General features: G+C 62.3%; 2 protein-coding genes across 2 annotated transcripts; both read left to right on the top strand.

The window, feature by feature from the left end:
- Positions 1–64: 64 nt before the first annotated feature.
- On the top strand, positions 65–6,026 carry PSMD3 (proteasome 26S subunit, non-ATPase 3). The gene is made up of 12 exons (XM_064400162.1): positions 65–289; positions 1,055–1,245; positions 2,436–2,573; positions 2,686–2,822; positions 2,912–3,102; positions 3,269–3,372; positions 4,386–4,500; positions 4,694–4,813; positions 4,888–4,991; positions 5,192–5,347; positions 5,440–5,490; positions 5,575–6,026. Exons 1-12 carry the CDS (start codon positions 118–120, stop codon positions 5,650–5,652), a joined length of 1,557 nt encoding a protein of 518 aa, XP_064256232.1. The 5' UTR covers positions 65–117; the 3' UTR covers positions 5,653–6,026.
- A 2,296-nt stretch (positions 6,027–8,322) lies between these two features.
- CSF3 (colony stimulating factor 3) lies at positions 8,323–10,150 on the top strand. The gene is made up of 5 exons (XM_064399641.1): positions 8,323–8,338; positions 8,778–8,947; positions 9,270–9,377; positions 9,505–9,651; positions 9,980–10,150. The coding sequence occupies exons 1-5, from the start codon at positions 8,323–8,325 to the stop codon at positions 10,148–10,150; spliced, it is 612 nt and encodes a 203-aa protein (XP_064255711.1).
- The last annotated feature ends 621 nt before the right edge of the window (positions 10,151–10,771 follow it).

Below are 10,771 nucleotides of genomic sequence, written 5' to 3'. Positions count from 1 at the left end.
CGGCGGAACAACCCGAGCGGCGGCGGAAACGGCCGAGCGGGGGGCGGAAGGCGGCGATCGTGTGCGGCTCGTCGCTCGGCTGGTCGCGCCTGGCGGCCCGTTGTGCAGTGTCACGCCATGAAGCAGGACGGCGCGTCCCGCCGCCGCGGCGACAAGGCCAAGGCACCCCCGGAGGGACCCCCGCCCGCGCCCCCCGACGTCGAGATGCACGAGGAGGCGGCGCCGGCGGCCCCCGAGGCGGCCGGAGAGCGGCAGCCGCAGCGGGAGCTGGACGCGATCACGCTGGAGGGTGAGGGGGGGGCGCTGCTGTAATGGGGGTGTCTGTGGGGATGGGGGCTGGCACAGATCGGGGGGACCCCTGAGAGGGGGTTTGGGGGGAGGTACAGGGAGGCCTGAGGGGGTTGGGGAGGGGGTCAGGGTGGGGGTACCTGAGGGGGGGGTGGGGAGGTGTTGGAGGAGGGGAATGGGGGGATCAGTGAGGGGGCTCTGAGGGGAAGAGAAATGTGAGCTCAGTGTGGGGGGACACTCTGGGGAAGGGGAGGTGTGTTTGGGGCGGTGTCGCTGTGGGGAAAGGGATTTAGGGAGGGGAATGGAGGCGGGAGCTGTGTTTTGTGTGGGGGAGACACTCTGGAGGGCAGTGTGTGAGGGAGAGGAAGGCGAGGCTGGTTTTGGGGCAGTCACTGAAGAATGGAGGGTGGAATTGCAGAAGGGAATTGGGGCAGTGTGTGAGGGAGAGGAAGAGGAGGTTGGTTTTGAGGCAGTCACTGTAGAATGGAGGGTGGAATTGTGGAAGGGAATTGGGGCAGCGAGAGTGAGGGTGTCCCTCTGTGGGGGGACAGGGGGGCTGCTGTGGTGGGACCCCACGGGGGTGAGGAGGGAGAAAACTCCTCAAGGGCCTCCCCAGCCCCCTGCTCCAAGCAGGGAGGGCAGGTGGGGACAGCAGGGGCAGAGGGAGCTGAGGGCAGCAGGACGGGGCACAGGGACAGCCCTGGCCGTGCTCCGGGGTGCTGCTGGCAGAGCAGTTGGGCTGAGGGCTGTCCCTGTGCCCCCGCAGACATCAAGGAGCACGTGAAGCAGCTGGAGAAGGCGGTGTCGGGGAAGGAGCCCCGCTACGTCCTGAGGGCTCTGCGGGCTCTGCCCTCCACCTCGCGCCGCCTCAACCCCAACGTGCTGCACAAGGCCATCCACGGCTTCTTCACCTCCAACTGCGCCGTCAGGGACTTCCTGCTGGCGTTCCTGGAGGAGGTAGGGACACTGCTGCCCTGGTGACACCCCCCAGCAGAGCTGCCCAGCTCTCTGGCCTTCCCCAGGCATTTTCCTGGGGGAAGCTCTGAGAAGATCAGAGAAAAGAATGGGAAACAATTCCTATCTCCACTTGTTGTACCTGTTGTGGAATGGGTTATGGAGGTTGTTTACCAAAGGGTGATTTCTTGATTGGACACTGGTGATGGTGTTTAAAGAGACTGACCAGTTAAGTCTTTAAAGGTGATGAGCTTCTTAATGAGTATAGTATAATATTGTAGATTAAAACAATTGATCAATGCTAATTATTACCCAGCTGGGAGCCTGCAACAACACTGCCCCAGCTCAGGGGTCCCAGCACAGGAAGGATGTGGAGGTGTAGGAGTGAATCCAGAGGATATTCAGAGGGATGGAGCAGCTCTAGGAGTGAATCCAGAGGATATTCAGAGGGATGGAGCAGCTCTAGGAGTGAATCCAGAGGATATTCAAAGGGATGGAGCAGCTCTAGGAGTGAATCCAGAGGGTATTCCAAGGGATGGAGCAGCTCCAGGAGTGAATCCAGAGGGTATTCAGAGGGATGGAGCAGCTCTAGGAGTGAATCCAGAGGATATTCAAAGGGATGGAGCAGCTGTGAGGAAGGACAGGGAGAACTGGGATTGTTCAGCCTGAAGAAGGGAAGGTTTAGGGTGACCTAATTGTGGCCTCCCAGCATCTGAAGAAGCAGCAGGAAAGATGGAGAGGGATTGTTTACAAGGGCTTGGAGTGACAGGACAAGGGGAATGGCTTTCACTGACAGAGGGCAGGATTAGATGGGATACTGGCCAGAAATTCCCTGTGAGGGCAGTGAAGCACCAGAATGGATTTCCCAGGAAAGTTGTGGCTGCCCCATCCCTGGAAGTGTCCATGGCTGGGTTGGACAAGGCTTGGAGCAGCCTGGTTTAGTGGAAGGTGTCCCTGCCCATGGCAGGGTAGGGGTGAACTTGAAGGCTCCTCCAACCCAAAAAAGCTTGGAATTCCATGATTCTTTCCCTCTCCAGGGAGCCTCTGGGGTGGGGTTTGGGGACATTGGGGATGAGCGGTGAGCACATGTGAGCAGGGACAGGTCCCTGCAGTCCTGGGCTGGCTCCTGTCACACCTGGAGCAGAGCTGTCTCCACACAGGGACAGTGATCCCGAATTTCTCTCTCCCCTCAGTCCATGGACACAGAAGCTGAGCTGCAGTTCCGCCCACGGACGGGGAAAGCAGCCTCAGCCCCTCTCCTGCCAGAGGTGGAGGCTTACCTGCAGCTGCTGCTCGTCATCTACCTGATGAACAGCAAGAGGTACCCCGAGGTGAGACCTGAGCTGTCCCCTGGCTCAGCTGTGGTTGTTCCCCACATCCCGGGTGGTCTGTGCCCCTCCTGGGATCAGTGCCCCTGCTCTGAGCTCCCTTGCTGTCCCTCAGGCTCAGAAGGTGTCCGATGACCTGATGCAGAAGATCAGCTCCCAGAACCGCCGGGCCCTGGACCTGGTGGTGGCCAAGTGCTACTATTACCACTCCCGCATCTACGAGTTCCTCAACAAACTCGACGTGGTCCGGAGGTGGGATGGCTCCCGTGGGGGGCTCTCCCAGAGCTTGATCCCCTCCCTGTTTTCCTCCCTCTTCCCTGACTCCCTGTCCCACCCCGCAGCTTCCTGCACGCCCGGCTCCGCACGGCCACGCTGCGCCACGACGCCGACGGCCAGGCCACGCTGCTGAACCTGCTCCTGAGGAATTACCTCCACTACAACCTCTACGACCAGGCCGAGAAACTCGTCTCCAAATCCGTGTTCCCCGAGCAGGCCAACAACAACGAGTGGGCTCGGTACCTGTACTACACAGGTGAGCGAGGCTCGGTGCCTGCCCTGCCTCCTGGCCCCTCCGGCTCCTCAGAGAACCCCTGTGCTCAGCTGGAGGTGGGGCTTCCAGGCAGGATGTGGAGCCCCATCCGTGTAGGTCAGGTTGGATTCACTGGGTGGCTTTCCCCACCCGCCCCGTGTGGGCGCAGGGCGGATCAAGGCCATCCAGCTGGAGTACTCCGAGGCACGGCGCACCATGACCAACGCCCTGCGCAAGGCCCCGCAGCACACGGCCGTGGGCTTCAAGCAGACGGTGAGTGAGGAGGGGGCAGGACCCCCTGGGGTGGGCCTGAGACCCCTCGGGGTGGGGATCTCACAGGGCTTGGATGGGGAAGCTACTGGGATGTCAGGCCCCATGGACTTTGGTTTGGGAGCTCCCAGGTTTGGGAACTCCCAGGTTGGGGACCTTCTGGGATGTTAGGCGCTATGGAATTTGGTTTGGGAACTCAGGTTTGGGACCTTGTGGGATGTCAGGCCCCATGGAATTCGGGAACTCACAGGTTTGGGAGCTTCTGGGGTGTCAGGTGCTATGCAGTTTGGTTTGGCACCTCCCAGGTTTGGGACCTTCTGGGATGTCAGGTGCCGTGGAATTTGGTTTGGGAACTCCCAGGTTTGAGAACTCCCAGGTTTGGGACCTTCTGGGATGTCAGGTGCTATGGAGTTTGGTTTGGCACCTCCCAGGTTTGGGACCTCCTGGGATGTCAGGCGTCATGGAGTTTGGTTTGGCACCTCCTAGGTTTGGGACCTCCTGGGATGTCAGGCCCCATGGAATTTGGTTTGGGATCTCCCAGGTTTGGCACCTCCTGGGATGTCAGGCCCCATGGAATTTGGTTTGGGAACTCCCAGGTTTGAGAACTCCCAGGTTTGGGACCTCCTGGGATGTCAGGCCCCAAGGAGTCAGGTCCCCTGGGATTTGGGACTTCCCATGGTCAGGTTCAGGACTCCCCAGGGTTGGGCTCCATGGGGATGGTGCTGGGACCTCCCAGGCCTGGCACCTTCCAGGATGAGATCTGGGCTCCTATTGGGATGGGTTTGGGACCTCCCAGGGTGTTGGGCCCTACAGGGATGACAGGTGCAGGACCTCCTAGGTTTGGAACTTCAGGGACAAATCTGTGACCTTCCAGGCCCCACAGGCACAGGAATGTGTTTGGGATCTCCTGGAGTTTTGTGCCCCACAGGGATGGGTGCAAGACCTGTTGGAGGGCACAGGGACAGGGATGGTTTCAGGCCCCATGGGGACTCACCCAGGGTGTTGCTCTGCCCCAGGTGCACAAGCTGCTCATCGTGGTGGAGCTGCTCCTCGGGGAGATCCCGGACAGGCTCCAGTTCCGGCAGCCCTCGCTCAAGCGCTCGCTCATGCCCTACTTCCTGCTGACCCAGGGTATGGCTGCCCACCCCTCCTGTCCTTCCTGCAGGGTCAGGGGGTCATGGAGGGACCCAGTGGGAATTCTCTCCCCTTGATGGGAGCTGGATGCAGATGCCGCTTGGGAAGGAGGAGAAGGAGGAAGTCAGCCAGCCCTGACTCGCTTTCCCCAGCCTTTCTCCTTCCCCCATTCCACCCTGCTTCCCTCCAGCCGTCAGGACGGGCAACCTGGCCAAGTTCAACCAAGTCCTTGACCAGTTTGGGGACAAGTTCCAGGCCGATGGCACCTACACCCTGATCATTCGGCTGAGGCACAACGTCATCAAGACAGGTAAGAGGGTGTTTGGGGACCCCACCAGGCTGGGCAGGCCTGGGGGGCTGCATCCCCTTCCCTTCTCCCTGCAGGTGTCCGCATGATCAGCCTCTCCTACTCCCGCATCTCCCTGGCTGACATCGCCCAGAAGCTGCAGCTGGACAGCCCCGAGGACGCCGAGTTCATCGTTGCCAAGGTACCAGCACAGGGAATCCCATCCCTGTGGGATCCCAGGCTGCCCAGAGCCCCCCACCCTGCCCCGTTCCCCCTCACCCCTCCCTGCAGCACCGCTGGGTTTGGGTTGAGGCTCCTCCAGGGACGCTCAGGGCGCCACGTGCCCGCTCTGTGTGAGCCCCTGGGGACACCCCGTGCCCTGCCCCGTGCCCGGGCTTGCAGGCCATCCGCGACGGCGTCATCGAGGCCAGCATCAACCACGAGAAGGGCTACGTGCAGTCCAAGGAGATGATCGACATCTACTCCACGCGGGAGCCCCAGCTGGCCTTCCACCAGCGCATCTCCTTCTGCCTCGACATCCACAACATGTCCGTCAAGGTGAGCACAGCCTGTCCCTGTCCCTGCTGGGGACAGCAGGGCGTGGCTCAGGGCTGGCTCAGCTCTGAGCTCCTCCTCTTCTTTTTCTCCAGGCCATGAGGTTCCCACCCAAATCTTACAACAAGGACTTGGAATCTGCAGAGGTGAGATCCCTGCAGCCACCACGGCCACGGGAAGGATGTGGCTCCTGTCCCCACCTGCCACCAAGCTCAGCCTTTGCTTTCCAGGAGCGCCGGGAGCGTGAGCAGCAGGACCTGGAGTTTGCCAAGGAGATGGCAGAGGATGATGACGACGGTTTCCCGTGACCCTGGGCCCTGGCTGTACTTTTTTATTTGTCCCTTGGACAGATGGTGGCTGAGCAGGGCCCTCCGTCCCCCCCAGACCCCCTTTTATAAATCCCTGCATGTCTGTACTGTGGGAGGGGACGCGGGGGGTTCCCTGGGCCCACACCCCCTGACCACCTGCACTTGTGGTGGGACCCCCTCCCCAATAAACATCCTTGAAAGGATCCCTGTGGTGACATCGGAGCCGGTGCCGGGGGGCTGCGAGGGGAGTGGGGCTGGAGGGAGCAGGAGTGGGGTCTCCACTGGTGCCCTCCCAGCTCCCACAACAGCAACGGGGTCAAACTTTGTTAAACTTCAATTATGACTTTTAAAATAAAAGATGGAAAAACACCAGCCTGGGCGGCTCCTGCTGTGGGTTTGTTGGGATGGGGAAGGGCCGTGGGGCTGGTCTGGGGTCTCTGCTCTCTCCCTGGGGCTGGGCTCCAGAGATGGGACTGGATCTGGTCAGGCCATCCTGGAGCTTTGTCTCAGTGGTGCTGGGAGTGGCCCCAGCAGCTCCAGGATGGTATCCCAGGAGGATTCCATTGGGAAAGGCTCAGAGCCCCCTTTGTGCCCCACCAGCCCTGGGGGTGATGGGGACAGGGGACATGCAGCCACTCCAGGTGGGTCCCATCAGCAGCTGGGATGAGTTCTCTGAGAAAATCTGGGAATCTCCCAGGCACACCCATGCCGGGATGGCAGCCAGGGCTGCAGGTCAAGAGCAGGGCTGTCCCAGCCCATTCCCGCTCTGGGGGCTCTGGGGGACACCAGAGAAGGCAAGAGCCCAGCCAGGGGGGCTGGCTCTGGGGACACAGGGACATCCCGGTCTGGTGCAGATGTCAGGAAGGGGCTGAGGGTGCCCAGGTTGGGCCCTGGGAAGAGGAAGGGTGACCATGAGGCCAAAACAGAGCGGGGTGGGTGCCTGGAACAGGCCCTGGACCGAGCAGCTCCAGCCCCATGGTGATGGGGGGGGTTTGCTGGGCCACCTCCTTCCCCCAACACCCCCAGTTTCGGATTTGAAACCACTTCCTTCCTTGGAAAGCTGACAGGGCCTTTGGGCACTGATTCAACCCCCCCACGCCCCCAGCACAATTCCTGAAAGCACCATCCTGCTGAGAGGGCAGATCCGCTCTGGGGGGGTCCTGTGGGTGCTCAGACTGAGGGGACTGAGCCCCTCACTGGCTCTCCCTGGCTCCAGGGTGGGGACAGGCACAGCTCAGGGGGGCTGTTTCTCCCAAAAACCCCATGAACAGTCTCTGCTGCCAAGGTCCTCTCACACATCCAGAGGGCAGAACGTTTAGTGCTGCCAGGTTTGAAGGCAGGTCAGCAATAGAGTTGACATCTGGCTGTGCCAGGAAGGCTCTGCTTGGTACTCGTGGATTGGCTGCAGCTGATGAAGGTTTATTTCCCAGCTGGAGAAAGGAACTTCCAGGACTTCCAGCTTCTGGGACTGGTGCTGTGGCTGAACCCCACAAACTGTACCCCAAAAACTGAACCCCACAAAGTGTGCCCCACTGGGTGTGTGGCCCATCCCAGTGCCCACCAAGACACCAGGTTTTCTGTCCCCATCCCTGCCCCCATCCCGGTCCACACAGCCTCCAGGAGGGCAGCTGTGGCCCCCAGCCAGGGGTCAGGGGCGCAGCATGAGCCTCTCCATCCCAGTGCTGCCCTGGGGTCACCCTGTCCGGGGCTGAGAGGGGGGACGGTGCCTCCCGTGCCCCGGCCGGCCCGTGCCGGGCAGGAACCGGCCAGCTGGCACCGGGCCAGCAGATCCTGGAAGGGCTTGCGGGACCCGGCACGAGCCAAAATTCCCTTGTCGATGCAACAGCCGCCAGCCCTTGCCGGGGGCTGCCCTGGAAGTCTCCTCCCTGTAGGGGCAGAGGGGGGTTTGGCCCCTCGCGGGTGGGGTCAGCCCGATGTGGCCGGTGCTTGGTGGTGCACATGGTGGCACCGGGCACAATCCGGCCCCACAGTGCCCAGCAGGGCAGGATCGGGCCCCGTGGTGCTGCCCCGTGGTGCCACAGCCCTGGGCACGTGCCTGGACCGGGTCTCACCTTGGCCACCTCCAGCCGGTGCCACCACCGTGAAGGTCACACCTCCAGCAGCCACCCTGATGTCTGTGGCAGCTGACAGGGGGTGCCCACGTGGGCTGGGCATGGGGACAACCTCACAGTGACAGCAGCAGCAGCGAGAAGCCACCATCCCCTTGGCCGGCCGCCTGCGAGTGACCCTACGAGTGACCCTGCACATGACCCCGCTGTGCTGGGCACTGGCCCACCTGGCCAGCGCGGTGAGAGCCCTGCGAGCAGGTTAATGAGTCACCAAGGCCCCACCTGCCCTGTCCCGGCACCCGCCGCCGTGCCTGGGCTCCGCCGGGCGGCTGCGGCCACTCCGAGGGGCACCGCTGCCCACCGGGCCCGGGAAAGCCCCGGGCTGCGGCCGCGGCCGAGCACCCGCTGCTGGAGATTTGCATGCCGTGATTAAGGCAGTGAAGCAATCGCGCTGTTGCCTCATCGGTGAGAATCCCCGAGGCCCGTGCGCTATAAATGCCACCCGATCAATGAGCAGAGCCGGGCAGGAGCGAGAGGAGCCGGGCCGGGCTGGGCAGGGCCGCGCTGCGCAGAGGAGGAGACACCGAGCCGGGCACCCACCATGTGCTTCCTCAGCCGTGAGTAGCCAGCACCCATGCAGCTCCCACTGCACCCGCTTCCCCTACTGCTCCCAAACCACCCCTAAAACCCACTTTGCCCGCAGAACCCACTGCCCCCACAACCACAGCACCCACTGCTCCCACTGCCCCCAAACCACCCCTAAAACCCACTTTGCCCATATGACCACTACCCCCAAACCACCCCTAAAACCCACTTTTCCCACTGCACCCAGAGCACCCATAAACCCACCCTACCTGCACCCACACATCCAGAGCTGCTGCCCTTGGCACTGGTCGGATGCTGGAGCTCTGCTCCCTCTCCCATTTTGGGGTCTCTGCCCCTTCCCCAGGCCACGCTGCTGCTGCCACCATCCCTAGGGTGGTCCTGGTTGCTGAGCCCACCCTGGCTGAGGGGTCGGGGCTCCGTGGGGTGGACGCTGAGCCGCTGTCCCCGCAGGTGGGCTGGCACTGCTGCTGGCTGTGCTGCTGTGGGCACCGTGGAGGGTTCTGCATGGGGCACCACTGACCGAGCTCTCAGGGGACCAGGACTTCCAGCTCTTCCTGCAGAGGAACCTCGAGTTCACCCGCAAGATCCGCGGGGACGTGGCTGCGCTGCAGCGCGTGGTGGTGAGTCCCGCTCGCTGCGGAGGGGGGATGGCAGCCACTGTGAGGTCACAGATAAGGTGACCCCCTCCCTGCCCTTATCGGCACCGCAGGGCCAGGAGCCAGCAGTGTCCCCTGCACTGCCCAAAGCTCAGCCCCGGGGTGTTGGGGCACCCACCGGGGACACGTGGTGACCTTGCTGGCTCACCTCCGTCCCCATTGCACCGGGTCCACTCCATCCCCTCCCTCCTCCTCCACAGGGTCCCACAGCCCAGGGATGGGATGCTGGGGGGTCCTGGTGTGTCGGGGTCCTCTGGTGTCCTCACCCTGTCCCCTTTGTCCGCAGTGTGACACCCTCCAGCTGTGCAAGGAGGACGAGCTGCAGCTGCTGCGGCAGGACCTGGACATCGCACAGGCGCCGCTGGAGCAGTGTCACCGCCGCTCCTTCCAGGCAGTGAGTGCAGGCAGCCATCCCTGCCACGAGCTGCTCAGCTCTGTCACGGCTCGGGGCACCCCAGAGCCTCCGTGTCTTGGTGGCCAGGCCATGCCCAGCCCCTCTGACCACGCCATGCCCACCACAGGAGACCTGCTTCAGCCAGATCCGAGCCGGGCTCCGCGTCTACCACGGCTCCCTGGCCACCATCCGAGCCCTGCTGCCCGGGCACGCGGGGCTGGTGGAGACCCTGCAGCTGGACATGGCCAACCTGTCCTCCAACATCCAGCAGCAGGTGAGGGGGCACCGGGGGGACTTTGTGGGGTGGTAAAGCAGGTGCTGTATCCCAAGAGAGGGGTGGGCACGGTGGGGGCTGCATTCACAGAGATGGGTGAGCATGGCAGGGTTGTATTCACAAGGATGGGTGGGCATGGCAGGGGCTGCATTCACAGGGATGGATGGGCATGTCAGGGGCTGCATTCACAGGGATGGGTGGGCATGGCAGGGTTGTATTCACAAGGATGGGTGGGCACAGTAGGAGCTGCATGCCCAGGAGGGGTACACTGGGACAGGGGGGCACCTCCAGGCCTGGAGCTGATGCCTCTGCCTCTGCCTGGCTGCAGATGGAGGACCTGGGCCTGGCCACGGTGACGTACCCCACAGAGAACCAGGACCCCGTCCCCACCTTCTCCTCCCACTTCCACCACCAAGTTGGCGGCTTCTTCATCCTGGCCAACTTCCAGCGGTTCCTGGAGACGGCGTACCGGGCACTGCGGCACCTCACCAGCCTCTGACCCCTGCTTGTGGATGTCCCACCCGAGGGGCATCCCGGGAGCACCCCGTTTCCTGCTTATTTAATATTTATGGCTATTTAATATTTATCTGTCTGGGGATGCTCCCCCGGCCGCGGCCCCGGGCGGGCGCCAGGGGATCCCGCGGAGGATCCGTGCACAGGTACCTGTGCAGCATCACCCTTGTTTAATATTTAAACACAAGCGTATCTCTGCTACGAGGTTCTGGAGCTGGGCTGAGCCCCCACAGCTGCTGCTGGCACTGCCTGTGCCTCAGTTTCCCCACGGCTCACACTGCTGGGGCTGCTGCATCATCCCATGGGAAAACACCTTCATCCCAGGATGAGGATGCTCCAGAGCAGCATCTCCCTGTCTGGGCTGCAGCCTGCAGGGACACATCTGATGGGTGTTATTTCTAGTAATTAATATTTATTAGCTGTTAAGGAGGGAAGATGGAAGAACCATAGGGATACAGCAGCCTCACGAGGATTTTTCGGGGAGCCTCAGCACTTTGGGGAGCTGCATCTCTGCTCTGTCCCCCTTCCCTGCTAAAATCAGAGTACTTATTGCAGTTTAACTTATTTGTGCCTGTCCACAGCCGGAAAGAGCCACTTGGACACATTC

Source organism: Passer domesticus, chromosome 27 (assembly GCF_036417665.1).
Source record: "Passer domesticus isolate bPasDom1 chromosome 27, bPasDom1.hap1, whole genome shotgun sequence".
In the NCBI taxonomy this organism is placed as follows: domain Eukaryota; kingdom Metazoa; phylum Chordata; class Aves; order Passeriformes; family Passeridae; genus Passer; species Passer domesticus.
The sequence above is the reverse complement of the archived record's forward strand: the minus strand, read 5'-3'. Positions and strand labels throughout refer to the sequence as shown.